This window comes from Lepeophtheirus salmonis, chromosome 7 (genome assembly GCF_016086655.4).
Source record: "Lepeophtheirus salmonis chromosome 7, UVic_Lsal_1.4, whole genome shotgun sequence".
Taxonomy (NCBI): Eukaryota; Metazoa; Arthropoda; class Copepoda; order Siphonostomatoida; family Caligidae; genus Lepeophtheirus; species Lepeophtheirus salmonis.
In genome coordinates, this window is record NC_052137.2 from 32,634,998 (window position 1) to 32,653,749 (window position 18,752).

Genomic DNA, 18,752 nt, shown 5'->3' on the forward strand with positions numbered 1-18,752 from the left:
TCTCATAATAACAACAGTCATACGGCGCTGGAAGCTTTGGGAAGCATGGGCAACCTCATGCAGATCCATTTTTGCCATTGTACGGGTAATGAACTTCTTCAGAGCCTCCACAAACGAATGATAATTGCGAAAAATGCTTCATCCTCGAACCTACCCTGAGAGATAGAAATTGCATGGGTTCAGGTCCCTACTGTTTGCTGGTTAAAAATCTAGGCTCTAAAACAGGAGACATTTTGTAGCCAAGACATCCTTCACTTTTTTAGCCTTGTCGACCATGGTACTCTCTTTTTGATAGGTCTAAATTATTCTTTGGACTACTCCTTCTATCCGGTGAATACAAATTAAAAGTTCAAAATCAGAACTACAATACTGGTAAAACTGGATCTGCACGAGGTCTCTCGGGCCTGCAAAAGCTTCTGTCACTGTGTGCCTAACGTTATCAAGAGAGGCAGCTCTTCATTAAGTGTAGCTTTCAAAATAATAAAAGGTTATGGTTCTATCCTATCTAGTTTGTACGTTATAAGCCTTTAAAGTGTTTTGTAATTTATCTGGACCACCCTCTACACTCATAATAGTTGTTATAAATCACCTTGACCGTTTCTGCTTTATATGCTTTTATCTGCTTTTATGCAATTTATCCAGAACAAAATGAATGGTTCTGCTTAATCATAAGATCATTTGAGTACCATATATTATAATTATTAATTACATTAATAAATAAAAGAAAAAAGTTGATTAAGGGGTTTCTTTGTAGAATCTCAGAATTTATTTTTCTGGTACTCCACAACAAAAATACAATTTAGTCATTCCAGGCTACACAAGGTGGATGCACATTTAAAATTAGATAGTGTACTTTTTCACTTTGTAAAATGCCTTACAAAAAAAGTTCTGATCATTTATAAAACAAAAAAGTCTGCCCTAACTTTAATACATTGTGGTTTAATTAAATTTTTTACTTTTTATCAAAAGAAACACTATGCCCGTATAACATTTGAAAATAAAAAAGAATTACTCATATATATTTGAGAACTTTTTATAAGAAGAACTGTTTAATGTATGTATTATTGATATATCGCCCCAAAATTTGGAGGTTCACTCTAACATCGTCCTAGTGCTTAAGGAGGTGTGTAAATAGGACACCTAATATCCGTCTCATATATTATTTTTTTTGTAAAACGACGTATTCATAAATTTAGGCTGATGAGGTGATTATCAGTCAATCTATCCCCATTTATTTATAAAAATGAATAAATAAATTATGTCTCAATTTTGAAAAATGGCAAGGTATTTAGGTAAAAGAACGTCATTAAAACTTTTACCATACCATTTTAATTGTTAGTTTAAATTACTTTATTATTGTACCAATAATGAAAAAGCGCCCTTGTAGAGGGTGCTATAAAATTTGATACGTTTTCATGAACAGCTAACAGGCATGGCACCGATTTTAATACCATAGTAAGGCTCAATAAATCTTAATATAAATACCTCTTCCTGCTCTCTCAGTTCCAGTTCAAAGTCATCATGCTTTTTGGCTTGCCAAAGAGCTTTCCCCTCTTCCATGATGACACGCTCTCTTTGGCGGCGTCGATCTTCAGCTGAATTCTTTTCCATCATATCCAAATATGATAAGCAATCTCCGTCAATATTAGCTTCTGTTTTGAGAACCCAATCTATTGAGAGAAAAAATATTATAAAAGTCAATTTAAGTGACTAAATACTTATAATTGGATAATTTAATGAAATAAATATTAAAATTCTCAAAAAAGTCATCTTTGAGAAAAACACATTTTAATTTGCTAAAAATAAGCAATACATTTATATGCACAAAAAACAACATCTCTGAGGACAAACATAATAAATACCCTAAATAAAGATATATTATTTTATTTAATTCCATTTGAACTTATAAGGTAGCTTATTTAATATATAGATATTCAAAAAAATATCAGATTTTATGAAAAATAAAAAAAAATTATAATATATAAATTGACTAAAGCATTAAAATTTAAAAAAAAATTATTCATGGGTAATCAAAGCTCTAAAATATCTAATGCACTCTACATTTTGAAATATTTTCAAAGCTACAGTCAAAAAAACAAATGCATTTGCTTATAGTTACCGGCATTCGTTCAGAAAGTGGGCACATGCAGTGCAGTTGGGTGTAATGTAACAGAAGGTATTTTTTGGATTTGATGACTGTATGTGTAGATTGTGTATATGATAGAAAAATATTATTTATAAATATACAACGTGGTGCCGTTATTTAACATCTAACTTTGACATCTTCAATTTCGAAAAGGACATTTTTTGTTGTTTTGCAAAATTGTCATAAATGGTTGACATGTGTTAAAAAAATTACATCAATGAACGAAGTTTTGATTTTACAATTGTGGAAAAGCAATACATGAGAGGAGACAATCTTGAAATTCTAAACTTCCTATACTTGGACAAAAGACCGATTTGATTTTCAACTTTTTACAAATTTCGATTACGGATAGGGCGGAAAAATTGCCCTGGCCTATGAAAATAAGATTGACAAAATTTCCTCACTCGTTTTATAGATGGCCCCCCCCCCTTGGTTGGTCATAGATAAGTTAAAATAATCAAATGAAAATGTTCTAAGCATGAGTAGAAGATATTCTTAAGACTGTTTTTTGACAATACAATCAAGAGAAAGGGGAAAGTCATCATGATAGCTTTATTCACATCAAATATCCCTTTTATATTGATTAAAGTATGTTCCTACATGAAGACGTTAGCCAAGGTATGTACAGGGTGTTTCAAGGTAGATCAATTTTTTTTTTAAATTGTTCTTAAGTTGCAATAATATTTTATAACTATCCACACATATAAACAGTGTTCATATAATATCACAATTACCAACTAAATATAAAAAACCAAAAAGTTGTAATATATGTACAGAGAAACATGTAAAAAGATTCAAAAATGGAAAATACATTTATCGATTGCAAATTATCTCTTTTTGTGAATTGTATAATATTTTACGCTTTTAGAGACTTTTTTCTTTTGGTAGTTATTTTTGTCTTTTTAGCATTGTTGGCACTTATAACAGGGAGGTGACTAAGTATCGCAGATCTTCCAGCGACAAAGTTCTCGAGGAGAGGTTCCTGGCTAACTTTAAAGACATTTATTGGCTAAAAATATATAGTGCATTTTTACAAGAACATCTACGAAAATATTCTTTGTGTAATTGCCTATTTTTTATAAATGTGACTGAATTGAATTGTTCGGAAATGTAATATAAAGGAACATAAAAAAAAGTATTCTGATTATTTTCTTTAAATTTGAACACTTCAACACAATACAATATATATGAATCAAATATAGAAACTCAACAAAATCAATACGGAAAATAGATGTTGGTATGAGCTCTATTAATAATTAATGTAGCCGCCCTTAGAGGCAATGATGTCTTACAGATGGCTGCGGTGGAAGGAAGACCTGGCACATGTTCAAGATGCTGTCCTCTGTCATTGCGTCCAAGTGCTGGGTGACAGTGGCTTTGAGAGCCTCAATGTCTGGATGACAGACAATGCATACCTTCTCCTACACTCAAAAGGTGTAGTCGAGAAGTTTGGTATCAAGGCAGTAGGGAGGACAAAATTGTACAAAAAAAAGAGTTCAAAATAACTCAAAAGAGGCTATTTCCACCCACATTTTTGATAGTTTTCTGGACTGACTGGTGTGAAATCCCAACAACTCTTGCATGGGCCCTTATGGACTTAAGGGTATTGGCCGAGGCTGTTTTCTTTCACTCCACCAGGTCAAATATGAAAAAAAGCATTTCATCCTCTACCAACGTTTTGGACTTGATGACGGCGTAGAATATGGTCCTGGAGACCCCCAACTGCTTAGATTGCGCGAATGAAAGTTCGTCAATCGTGTTCAAGTGTCATTTTCTCGACATGTACATAAGCTAGATAAGTAAGGGTTATTTAGTTTTTTACTAATTGTTTATGTTTTAATATATCAAAATATGATCTGAATTCAATTGATCAACCTTCATTAATTATTGTATTAGTAAGTGTACAAATTTCAATGGACCCACCCAGTATAAGGACTTGGGTCGTTTTTTTCGAAAATATGTATAAAAATAACAAAAAAAATCGGTCCCTAAGTGATGTATTTTCTGGACAATATATTTAAAATATTCCCTACTTGAATAAATTAGAACAATTAGAACCTCACATTTGGCGTACTCTGTACATTAAAAATATAACTTATATCATTACTAAATTAACTTTGCTAGTAAGTTATTTCTCAGGTTTAATTGTCAAGACAGCAGCTTTTTTTATACTTATAATACTTTTGGTAATAATTTAAAAATGATCATTAAAATAATTAAGTATAGCTCACAAGTACAGAATTATATATGTAAAAAAGAAACATCTCAAGTTTTTGAAAGATTTAATTCAACTTTATTTAATTCAATAATTATAATTAATATTCTAAAATAACAGTTACATAAGGTCAATTTAATTAATTCACTGATTATAATATATCCACACATTTTTTTAAAGTGGTATATGATTAGTTTGACTTAGGAATTTAAATATTGTAATCTTATATTTAAAATACAATTACAAATACATTATATAGAAGGGTAATTGAAACCTGGGAATCAAAAAAGAAGTTTCAAAAAACGTAACTCCTCGTTCATGGTAAAAATTTACAAACTAATAGTGCTTTTGATCTGAGTTCTGGAATCCTTCCAGAAACTATTTGATGAGGTCCAAGGTACGGGTTAGGGTTAGTTCGATTTTTCCTTCATTGGCAGATAACAACAACTATACATACCAAGTCAAAACACTTGGTTTTATTAGTCTGTATCATAAACATACAACTAAGGTAGTTATGACGCTCTACATAACTTTAAATAAAAATATAAATGTATCTTTCCAACCCTTGTTACAAAATAGAGGCTATCTCTTTTACGAAACAAGACTCTCTGATCACAACCCCTCTACCTCCCAAAACCAAATATAGACATGTTCAAGCATGGTTTTTAGTATAGGTGGGCTAGTCTCTGGAATTCTATACCTTTACACTTTTTCAGAGATGTGAGGCTGGCGTCAAATGATTTTTATTTTATATTTTTTTGTGTGACATATTTATATAATATATTTAACAAGTGTCAAAGATGAAATCAGCCTCCTTTCTCGTATTGACAAAAAAATCCATAAAATCTATTATTTTTAACATTTTTTTACCGAATTCACAATTTTTGATTATTCCTTCAGTATTAATAAGACACATAACTAAAGATGATCTCTGTTTCTCCTCTTTGAAGTGAATCTCCAGCTACTCCAAGTATAGCTCTTCCATTGCAACTAAATTAGAGTGAATGAATTTGTTTTGTTTTGTATATTAGAAAGATTTTTGATACAAAATTGATATTACCACAAAACTTGGTTCCAAGGCGACACAAGGAATGCTCTGATTTTATCTTTGAGACTGTATACCTTATTATTTACATAATAAGCAATATATTGAGGAAAATATCCAATATCGATATCGTATCAGTATTGCGGGATTTTTTAGAAATTTTGATATTTGATCCAATATTTTATATAATGTAATCAGAGAAAAGGATAAATTGGACAAAAAAAATTGTTCATTTTTTTAGTCATAAGACGCAGAATACTCACACGTTTCGAGTGGTTCATTTAAATCTACAAACTTTAAATTTTACACTTCAACACAATATAATCTAACTACTGATAGAACTTCAGTATACAGTATCTGAGTTACCCATAAATACAGACATATTTAACGGCAATGATGGTTTCCATGTGGAGGTGGAAGGTTTTGCACCCGCTGCGGATGTAGTTCCCTGCCATGTATCCCAGTACTGCCTGACATTGGCTTTGAGGTCCTCTGAGTTTGGATTATGGACACTGAAGTCCTACCTTCTGACATGTATCCCAAAAAGTGTTGTCGAAGGGTTACGCATCATAGCTGTAGGGTGCCCAAAAATGTCTATGAAGGGTTCAAAAGAACTCAAAAGAGTCTTACATTAGAGACGATGGGTTTATTTCATTGCTGGTATCAAAAGGGGCATCTCCACCCTCATAAGTATCTCCCCCTTCCCTTTTTGGATAGGTCTCTGGACAATCTGGTGTTAACCCTAGTGATCTTTTGCATGTGAACTCATGAACTTGAGGGGATTGGCCTGGTCTGTTTATATTTCAATGGACCACCCGGGAGATCAATGAACGCATTTATATACTACTATGCATGAATTATATTCTTCTTTAGAAGGGTGCAATACAAAGATTGCCCACATAGTTATTACACTAGTTAAAAAGTCCAAAAAATATTTACTCTTTACCAATGCATGTCATGTTTGTCATCCATTAAAATCATTCTTTGTTTATTTGAACATCTTCCTTGGAACATGATTAAAGCAGGATCTATATGATGATTTTATTCTTTTTTTAATTTTATGAAGGGTTTTAAAAAGCTTATAATTAAGCTGAATACCAAAAAAAAATTATTAAAAAATATATTGTTTTTGTCAAAAAACAAGAAAACAACTTATTTTTCTTCATTAGTTTTATAAGCATTTTATTTATAAAAATCGATTGTACGTAATTTTTTACAGAATGAATAAGAAGGAATAAGGAAAAAATCACTAACAAAATTAATTAAAAAAAGTGCCGGATATCAACTTGATTTAAAAATAATATGCATACACATATCTTTAAAAATTCATTAACAATAACAAAAAATACTTCTTTCTTCGCTTGTGATCTATAAATTGAAAGAATGTTGTATTTAAATCATTTTTTTTCCTTATTGAAATCAGGTTTTTCCTTTGTAATATATACACAGTTGTTCATACAAAAACTAATATTGGCTAAAGGCGAGATATTCAAAACAATGACATGTATCAAATCTTCGATCAAGTTTATTATAAGTAAATCAAAACATTCACGGGACGTGAAAAAAAAATTAGCATTCTGCTGTTACTTTATTTTTAATTGATTTTATTAATATTTCCACAAAAGTCATCATTATAACATAAATTTGAGATTCAATCAATAAAATAGCTGTTAGTAAGGACAACACACTCACTAGGTCCCCGGAAACATCCCACTGCCTTATTGACCGTCGCACAGAAGAAATTCCGAAATGTCCACCTAATGTTAGCTCGTAGGGATCTGGTGTTGATGTTGGTACCTTTTTTGGAAGTCCTTTCAACATTGTCATACACAATATACTCTCAAAAGTTTAATTTTGGAGATTAAGGAAGCCTAAAATTCGCCTTGCAACCCGGAAGAGGCCAAAATCGTTGGAAGTATGGATTTGTTGCAAAAAAAATACAAACAAGTTGAGAAAAATCACGTAGATATATTTGTAATTTATTTTTGGACTCAGAGTAGAATTGAGGATCGACATCAGAGTAACTATTGCAAATATCCTTGTTCATTTCCTGTTCCCTGTCCACCTTTGCCATAGGTGGTTGTAGTAGATCTAAAGAAACTTCATGAAAGCTAAGCTGTTCTTTCTTCCAAAATATTCATCAAATTGTCAGGTGGCTATTTTATTTATGGTTTCATATTTTTAATTGCCCAAAACACACCAGATTTTAACAACAACTTAACCATTTACATATTTTATATTAAAGGGATTGCAAATTGAGTTATTTAAAATAATTTGTCTCGAGTTTTTTTTTGTCAACTGAGTCATATCTGTTCGCTAATTATCAACAAATTCTAACCTATATTTTCCCTTTCTTTTTAAATGAAATGTTGAGGAACGATCTTTCTCTAAGGGGAATTATATTGATTTGTAAAATAAATCTATAATTTATGTCCCTTTTATTTATAAAAAAAAGTTTAGATGTTTGCAGATGTTTTTGATCATAAATTAATTTGGCAAACAACCTGTGAAGAGCAATAACTCTATGAACCATTTAATGGTTTTTACTCATTAATTAATCATAATAATTCCATTTTGAAAGAGAAGTTTAGTCTTCCCTCTATATATTATCTATATATATTTACGTACATGTATATGGAGAAAAATAATTATATAAGAGTTTATTTAAGTGGTATTAGACAATGATGCATTAAAAGAAATGTTTGTGTAGATTGTAGTTCTTGTTATGTTGTATCATTAGAAACAAAATAACAACCTACGGAATTTTATTAATTATAGAAAATAATTGGTTTTTTTCTTGAAAAAGTAACAAACTTTTTCATGTAAAATTATTTAAATAATTAATTTTTGTGTTTATTTTATTTCGAAAGGAATTTAATTTAAAAAAGACAATGAAAAACATTCTACGAAATTTGAACTATTGATTCCTCATATGGTATAGTACTGAGGGAAAAGTCAGGGGAGGAAGGTGGCTAGACCTACCATTATGCTTTAAACAAATCAATCATTTCTTGATTTTCTTTACCTGGTTGGCCTCAGTTACTGTTGAAGTAAGTTGCCAATGTCGTTGTATATAACAAACATTCCTCAAATCCTTCACAATCATCATCACTGACATTGAAAGCCTTGATATGCCGCCTCACCCACTTTGCTGTACTTCTGGTGATCACACTATCCTTATCCTCCTACCACAGCGGGAGGTCCTCCAAAGGTTCTGACCTGAAGCCACTCTGCAATTATTCTTGCTAACAAGACTCGAGGAGCACTTTAAGACCTTTAAGATTTATTTTACAATCACTTGGGCGTGAAACAAATCCACCACGTTACGTTTTCGCCTCCATGGTGACAACTGTTTATGTTTGAAAGTTTTTTATTGTTTATTGCCAAAATAGTCCCTACCATTAATAAAGCAAACAAGAAATTAAAAAAGAATGTTCAGATCTTGACATTCACTGAGGAATCACATGATGTGAATGGATCCTGACAGTATTTATTTTGAAGATATTACGCAAGAGGTATCTTTCTGTGGTAAATAATAAATCGTCCATATGTTTATCTGAAGCATTTAATTTGTTTTTTTCCTGTGTTAAATAGTTTTCTCACAAAAGTAATTGGCATAGTTTTTAAATTTCTACTATTTAGATAAGTTTCACTTTAATAACTGCCTAAGGAATGAATGAAAATTTCCTTTTTAAAGCTATTTTTAGTAACCAAATAAAGGATTTAACTCTATTCCTCTTATTTGTAGATTTAAATATTGATCTCTTAATAAAAATTTTTTACCACTATCTCTATGTTGCTTTTCCACCAATTATAGCTATTCATATCATATATATTTTGTAAGTACAACTTTGTCGACTTAAATATAAAAAATCTATCTGATTTTGTATGAATCAATGATAGACTGTATGTTGTAGACATAGAAGTTTATGCAACAGGAATAGTAGCAAAGAAAAATAAATTTCAATCTTCAAGTGGCTAACTTAAAAAAACAAACAGACGAGCTAAGAAGGACAATATATAGCATTATTGGATATTATTAGATATGTATTTTTCTTATCCTGTAGAAGTAGCATATGTGATTGAATCGGAGTTTTATTCTTGGACTACCCAACAGTACCTACAAAAAAACCAGAAAATAGTTGGTAATTTATTAACCCTCTCAGACCCACCAGGAATGGAAAAGAAAATCAAAGATAATTCTAGTCAATTCTTGATCTCTTCGGTGATATTAGAACTAATTATAATTAATTTTTTTCAATATATTTAATAGGTTTGCCATAATTTGATAGGACACAAGTGTCTCTCTGGGAGTGAACGGTAATTTTTTATAATGTCAATTCTAAAAAATGACATAGTTTGAAGACTTATAAAGGCCAAATATAAAATCCTATGATAAAATTTTTAGAGATCTATTATTATTCTTTCAAATAATTTAAAAATATCTCGAAAAATAATTCAAGGATGAATGAATGAAAATATAGCACAATAGTGTCTTGTAATGTGAAAGGGTATGCATTTAAACTCAATCATTTAGCTACTGGGTCGAAACTTGAAGCATATCCACTTGTATTATATTGATTTTAGAGATTATGTGTTAAGAAATTAGAACTGTTTCTAATTGTATGGGTACCCATGCAAATCAAGAACCTGTTTTTTTTTTGTTTTACGGTTAGGGCATCAGCTGTTCTTTGTGTGGGTCACACTCCAACACAGGTTGTCATCTTGAGAGAAATGTTTCGTAAGCCCCTCATCAATGTTAAGAAGAGGCAAGCCCACAACAAGAGAGACATAGAGAGAAAATATGTATCTGGCAAAACTCATCAAGGACACCCCTGATCTGGTTGCCAGATGGTTACAGGCTCAGGAAAGCTATTTCGAGTTAACTTTTTCAAGGCCAACCTACTCTCCTAGGACTAGGGAAATTGTACCGTTGACAACGTTATCTTTCAGATAGATAAGGCTCACACTCCAAAAATTACTCAGACCCTCTAAGCTCACAAAATCACTTTTTCGGACAAGAGAATGTGTCCACCATAAAGTCTGGATTTCAATCCCCTTGATTTTTCTTTTTGGCATCGAGAAGAAGGCCTCTGGCATCCGTCATTCGAACGTTGAAACCATGAAGGCCTCGGTTGACAAGGAATGGGCTGCCATGGATCCAAGCGTCATTTGCAATACTTGCATTCTTTTTGCAGAAGGCTTGTCGCCATTTGTGAGACTAATCACGGCCGAATAGAATATATCAAGATGACATGGTCAATCTATCAGATAAAGATTATTTAATAATTTTATTGAATGTACATATAGTTAAACTACGGCAAGGTATTTTCTTTTTTCTTTCCATATATGTAAATTTTCAGTTTTCACCCGGTATCATGCTATCAAACCTATACATACTTTAGCTAGCTATATACAAACGTTGAGCATTGAATGGCTTGTTGGGTACATAGATATATGGGTTATAATGTTTGCATGTACTCACAAATTACATTTATATTTGTATGTACATAAGAGGAAGTATATCACATTACGTTCCTTAAAAATGCTTTCTATTTTATAGGAGATAATCATTATTTAAGCAAACACCTAATGTATATTTACATAATAGGTACGAACAAGGTTTAAGAATGAAAGGAAATACCGTTATTGAAATGTAATACACATACTTTTTCATTAGATCGATCAAATATGTCTATAAGTAGGTTTTTTTAGAAAGCTCAATACTGCATGAATACATCACATACCATATACTAAGGATGGGTTACTGAGCCTAGTAGAAACGGATAATTGAACTTTTCTTTTGAATATAATTGGGTTTTAAATATCCAAGAGTAATTTGTTACAGGATATTTAAAAAATAAAGAATAATGTACAAATGTAACCATGTAATGAACCTAATTTATCGTCAAGTGATTTAACCTATAATTAGGGTACCTATGGGCCATTTGCCTACCTTTTTTTTTTAACCATAACATTAAAAAAATGCGTGATGATGTTATCATCAATATATGACGTAATTTTCATAAACTACTTCTAGCTACTCACTTTTAAAAATTAGATTTCAGTGCCCCCAATTAATAGTGATAGTGTTGGAAACCAAAAATGGTGTCTTTTATGTAAGGGTTTTGAAAAATTAATATACTTTCGGATTGTACTCCTGTTGAAATTATTTACCAAAGCTACCAACATTTTTATTTTAATCTTGAAAACAGAATAAGAAGTATAAAATAATCACTAGTCCGTGAGAGACAAATAATTAATATGAAGATTTATTGTGGAGTTAAATGTTCAAGTCCTAATTGGACTCAGAGTATAATGGAAGATCGACATTATTATAAATTTCTGTTTATAAATTTGCCATTCATTGACTTTATTTTCTTCATTTCATAGCTACTACTCCCAGCTAATTTGATAAAACGTCATGAAAGCTAAGCTGCTCTTCTGCCAAACATTCTTTAAATTTCTAGAGAAGCATGTTAATTTGCAAGGTCTTTTTCTTTAAAAAAGAGATACAGTTAAAGTTACCGATAAGTTGAGATGAAAAATATCCGGGGAAAAATACATATGTACTTGGCATTTTATTATGATTCACATATGTTTTATTAATTTTACTCGTTGACGGGTAAGTACCAACCAAGTAGCCGTTTGTGCAAGTAACATTTGAATATCCAACATAGGCCTCAACCTGGGCCATGTCTTGATGTTGAACTCTTCGTTCATGTTGTCCCAATCTGCAAAGATGGATGCCTGCAACGAATCAACAGTTTTATGAGCACATTTATTGGACTCTCTCTCTCCAAGATTCCCTACACATAGCAGTCCAAAAGGTTCAAATATGGCGATTTAAGAGATTTAATTTCCTTTGCTCCAAACAAATATGTGTCAAAATCTTGGTTTTTCAAGAATAAAAAAGGTTTCAATTTTTTGATTTAAACAAACTGCTCCGATTTAGAATTCTAACATAACACTGGATCTGACAATATTGATATAAATTCGAGCGTCATTATTTGCGTCCTTGGACGTGCAGCTGGCACGGAGTACAGCATAATGTCATCAAGGCGTTCGTATTGGGGACGACATCTCAAGGGTATGATATTTTTCAAATACATCAGTCAGATAAATTTTATGTGCAAACTTTTATAACGAAGACCTTATGTTTACCAATATATTGAAATTTGTTCTGTTTTTAAAATGCTTAGTCTGCAGAGATGATTTAAAAAAATATTAGATTTTCTCTTTCCCCAATATTAATATTGTTCAATATTGTTATTAAGTTGACGCACAACATATCTTCTATTTTTTACTTTTTCTCCTTTAAATGCTAATTTCCTTCTCCGTTTATCTTATAAAACTTCTATGATAAAAATAAAAAAGCACTAAGAAAATGAAAAATTAAGCTAAAAAACTCCATTATTTTTCATTATGAGATATATTTTTCATTCAATGCATCAATTTTCCAATAACTCATTTCTCTTGTCAAATAAAAAAAGTAGAAACTTAATTTTATCTCAGTTTTTATTACCTAAATTAAATTTCTTTCTACACAAATTTAAATTAAATTTTGTTAGTAAAAAAGTTACTTATAATTTATCTTCATTTATTATCCTTAATTGGATTTAAAAATGTTCCTTGATTTTATCTTTTATAGGTACTTATATTTAATATAAAAAAGAGAAATAATAACAAAAAAAAATACATCAATATAATTAAAAAAATTACCAACTTTCTTGGGTTTGGGAGAGCTAAACTTATAAGTTTCATGTGGCTAAGTTATGATATTCAAACTGAATACAAGTAAATGTAATACCCACTAGAGTAATTGGCCTTGAATTGCCTTTAAGTTATTATATTCAAGCTGAATACCTTTAATAATTATTTGATTTTCTACACAGATTTTTTTTATTTTTACATTCTTTCTTTAATATGAATTTTAGTTTTAACTAAATCGAATGGTTTTATTAATAAACTCTTTAACAAATATTTTACAAGAATACATTTTAATGAATTCAAACTATTGAATATCAAATTTTTGGACGGTTGAACACCAACCACTGAACTCTTGTTCAGTAAACCGTTTTGTTAAAGTCAAAATTTTTTATTTTATTATGTCTATTCCGCTATTTTAAGACTGTCATGGGTTTTATCTTGTTCTGGAGCTAAGTAGAGCTACATGAAAAATTTCAGGACAATCCATTCATAATTTTTGCCGTAAATCTTGGAAACATATACACATACATTCCCATTTAATATATAGATAACTTGTGATAAAAATGGGGTGTATCTTATGTACAGTAAATTTTATTTTCCGTAGCTCTTGTCATATTATTTAATTCCTCAAAAATGAACTTCTTTTCTAAAACATACAACAAGGTGAGGCGCTGAAATCTAAACACTAGTTTATTGAGTGAATTTTCTTTTCCTTAGCTGCTGACAAATTGTTTAATTTGTCATGAATTAACTTCCTTTTCTACTACAAAATACAAGGTGCAATGTTCAGGATTTCCAAGAAAAACTCAGGAGTATCATGCGGAACACAGGCTTTAGATTTTGCTTTACTCAACTCTAAAGCCTTAATAGCTAACAGAGTAACAAATAATAATGTGTTGCATCCTCAGGAGCGGAAAGCAATTGTTATTGCTGTAGTAGCAAGCTATGCTGCTCTTCCATTAAAGTTCCGTCTCTGGGGAATAATTCGTGTACTTTGGCTGCAGAAACAATTACCTTCCGTCAACTTCAAGACACCATTTAAAGGCTTTAAAAAAGATTTACAGCAATCTATAATTTAAATTTGAGACATGTTTTTAGTATTCTCATAAATTATCTTTGTTTTATTTTGATTGCTTCATTTTCTTACCACCAATAGTTATTAGTTTTATCAGTTATGTATTTTGTTGTAAATTCTTGTAATATTGCAATGTTATATTACCCCAAAGCTTTAATTTTAAACTAAAATATCATTTGTATAGCATGTGTCTCGTTCTTTCCCTAGTGAATTATCCAGCCTTGAAACACCAATAATTTGTTCTTTATTTTCATTCATAGTAATGACAATGATTAAATGTTCTACTTTCATCATTTAGTTTTTCTAACCATGAAGTAATGTTTCTATCTCAATGTATAGATATAAAATCTGTTACTTTGTCTATAAAATCAGTTTTTACTGTATTCATCCGATATTTTGTTCCATCACTCCGTATTCTTTGGATTGAAGACTTACTGATAGGAAATTCATGAATATTCAATCCCAATAATTCAATAGTTGCTTCAAGAAAAAATACGGCATCTCTCATACTTAATTGACATATATCTAATGCAGCTACTAACTGGATTATTAAAATCTTTCTTAATCATTTTTTGGGTTGTTATTGACATAGTGCTTTCAATTATACGTTCAAGATCATTAAAAATTTTCTAGAATCAAGGTTTAAATCATTTAAAAAATATTCGTTCCCAGCTTTTGAATTAGATGACGAAGTATATTTCATTTTTTTTTTTTTTCGTTTTTGATCATCTACTTTATATAGTCATGATCTTTTCACCTTTCAAACAGTTTTTAATTTACTCCAACCAAGTATTTTTTGTATAAAACTCCAAGATTGATACATAAAAACGAATTTTTTTCACACAATTGAAGAAGGATTTGGTTGGTATTTTTACTTTTTGCAGAAAATAATATACTCAAAATAAATCAAATTAACAGACCTATTTCCTTCACAATTGTTATATTTGAATGTATATTTCCCCATCCACTCAGCAATCAAGTCATCAAATTGAATTTAACCTTTCATTGGCAACTGTTACCGTTGTATTAGATTTTTTTTCCATACTTGAGTAGCAGAGATCAAATAGAAAAAAATAAGGGGGGTATGCATTTATTTTTTATGTCTTGGGACCCTTAACTTAAGTACAGTTATACTAAACTATGGAAGTATTGTCTAAATTGCACGCCTGAGAGAATATAATAAAATATGGTATCTTTGTGAATTAATAGAAGTTATACTAATTGGTGGCACTTTGGCCCTGTTAAAAAACGAAAATCAATATGATAATCCTGACAATTTGATGAATATTTTCGGTAGGGGGGGGGAACAGCTCAGCTGTCGTTTCATTACATCAGCTACAATCAACTATGACGAGGAATGAGGGGAACAAATAAACAAGGAGATTGACAAAAATTACTCTGATGTCGATCTTCCATTCTACTTTGTTTCTAACAATTTAATTACAATTATAACTGGGACAAATCTTAAAATTGCACATGACTGTGCAATACTGGCGCGTATCGAGATAATGATAAATTAGTAACATCTCTTGGAAGAACACATACCAACTGATAGCCGGGTTTTGTCTATTTCTTTCTGTTTTGCATTCCATTGAATCGATGGAGTGAAGTGATTTTCAAAAAATGGATGAAAAAGAATTTTGTGTGTTCATTAAACATTATTTTATGAAATCCAGAATGCCTCAAGGGAGTAAAAAAGCTTCGTAAACATTATGGGGACTCTGCGCTTTCGATAAGAAAAGTTTATATGTTGTTTCAAAAATTTTAAATGAGCACAAGTGACGTTGACGGTTCTGGATGCCCTATTGAGGTTAATACTTCAGAAATCATTGATAAAATACATCCGATGGTAATAGATGAAAGGGTCCATGAGATTGCTATCATCAACTTTAGTACATGACAAAGACATCTGCAAAATTCGGGTCGCAACTGCTCTCCTGACAAAAAACGAAATTGTGTGTATTGTTGCAAGGACAGTTTGCAGCTATTCGAGAAGAATCTGTAGGAATTGAAGAGTCGTTTCGTCATAGTGGATGAAACATGGATACAGAACTACACTTCTGAAAGCAAACAACAATCTTAACAATGTGTTATCAAGCGGGAGTCTGCTACAAAAAACTCCACTTCATCGATTCAAACGAAGGTCAACCATAAATAAATAGACTAATCTAGCTACAGTTGGTGCGTCTTCTTCCAAGAGATGCTACTTACTAAATATAACCTCGATACACCCCAGTAGTGCCATTTTTCGGCCTTGCACGGACTTTTCAGCAGACCCTATTATATCGGTACAAGATATATGTTTGTTAGCTTTGATTAGACGCCAAGAATAATCTTTGTAAGTATTTAACCTTTTTTGGGTTAGTAGTGATCTTGTTATACTTATGACAACAGTATAACATAAAGTTTAATAATAATTGAATTTAAGGAGGCACTAACAAACATTAACTCTTTTGTTTAGTATATTGTTTGAAGGTCGTCATATGCCCATAACCATCTTAGTTCATCTATTTGACGAGCAAATAAGACAGATAAAAAAGGAATAAGTATTGTTTATTGTTTTATTATCTTGTCAATCAATCAATATTTTTGATATGAAACAGTATAAAACAAATAAGATGAGATAAGGGATTAAGAACAACCAAATCTAAGGTTCGATTATTATCTTTTATTCTTAAATTGTTTTTTTCTTCTTCTTCATCTAAACCAAGATATTAGATTGGGGAAAAAGCAATTTCGTATTTGTCGTTTTATTTCAATGCTTTATAAGAAGTGTAATAATCAACGGAGTTAAGCTAAGTATGCCCCGTTCTGTTTGATAACTTATAGGGAACGAGAATACAACATCATAATGTTTTTCTCGTTGAATCCTTGTTGCTATTGGCAAAAAATTCGAACAACCAATTTTCACTACCCTCTATTGAGGCCAAATTTGTAATTCGATGCGTTTGTCATAAACAAATATTGGCGTTAGTTACTTTGTGCCAGGTCTGGAGTGTAGAGTGGATTCATAAGAACTTCCCATCTTAGCTCCCGAAGATTATGGCGTGTCATCAAAGATATGTGCAGCCTAAAATTGTCTTGATAGTGGCATGTTATCTCCTATTCACCAATGCTAGGCACTTCTGTTCGATAGCCAGCTTCAAATGGTCGAGATATTCACATTAGAGGATATAATTTGAGGGGGGAAAAATATCTAGGACCATTGTTGTGTAACTTGAATTGAAAGAAAATCTTCCCTGCATAGATCGCGAATATTCTTTGTCAGATTCCACGCGTTGTTCCCTTTAAATTAGTAAAATGTAAAACATGGCAAATTTCTTCCTGTGAGACCTCCATACTCGACGCACAATACTTCAAAAACAAACCAACCAAGCGCAATATTGTCAAAAAAGAATTTGTAGTATAAATCCACACCTTTACAATTACAAAACTTGAATGATCTGATATGACCAATAATAAAATATAAACTTAATTTTAAAAAAAGGGCAGGAAATATGAAGTTACTTTTTCATCAACCAATGTTACATAAATACCATCAGTTTCTACAAACAAATAACTATTTTTTCTCTGTTCAGTGTGTTGCAAATAGTATATAATTTAGCCAAATTAATCGATACATAAAAAATAATAACTAAAGATTTTATTAACATGGTCAAATCAAAGTAAATATCCTTAAATAAATAAATATTTATTGCTATAGTTAAAATTATGTCGTATTTTAAATCATTTCATTAATTTATATACAAATTCCATAATTTACTAAAATATGCTTATGAAATATTAACCTGTATGTATAACCCATTGGCTGAAATTTCCTGATTTCAGAAATAGGTACTTCTATTTTTTTAATAGACCTAATTTTCAGTATGTACTAACATTAAAAAAACTGCTGTTAAAACTTCTTGTGAATCTGTTTTTAGTTTGTAAGTTATTGTGCTAAGTCTGATGCTACTTTTTTTTAGTTCCAAAATAATGAATCAAAAAAACCCTTTCTTTATGTGAGGTACCATTTCAGATTGGCTTTTGTTTTTCAAGGCCGGTAATTTTTACCCATGTTTTACATTAATTAAAATAATTGGGATTCTCTATTTTCTTGATTTTGTTCAATATTGTTTTTATGTTGACGCAATAAATATAGCCTATTCTTAGTTATTGATAAGAATACATTTCTTTTTTGTGGAGATATAAATCTCCAATAAATATTTCTTTAGTAAAATATTCTTTCTTTTAAATAACATTTGATGTACAACTGAATCAACTGCTCCGGGAAGTAATTTTTTTTTAAATTGATATTTTTTCATCAATAAAAAAATGAAAAATATTTTTTATCAAATTGTGTCAGTGATGCTCAAAGCCAAAGCAAATGATTTACAAAAATATTTAAACAACGGTGTTATTACTTTAGAATATAAATTTGTCTACTCTAATTAAAGAGAAACAAAAAGTGAATTGTTATAAAAATATTTCAAGCAAATAAATAGAGGTTGATATCATAAAATGTAACAACTTTATTTATTAGCTATTTATTATGAATATGATTATGTCATTTTTCAACAAT

General features: G+C 30.6%; 1 protein-coding gene across 6 annotated transcripts in view; it reads right to left on the reverse strand.

Moving 5' to 3' along the window:
* LOC121121982 (uncharacterized) overlaps positions 1–18,752 on the reverse strand; it is a 294,463-nt gene that overhangs the window by 93,577 nt on the left and 182,134 nt on the right. For all 6 annotated transcript variants that reach the window (XM_071890051.1, XM_071890047.1, XM_071890048.1 and 3 more), the window contains exon 2: positions 1,486–1,670. In XM_071890051.1, the coding sequence (XP_071746152.1) occupies positions 1,486–1,670 (185 nt within the window). The remainder of the gene's footprint in view (positions 1–1,485; positions 1,671–18,752) is intronic.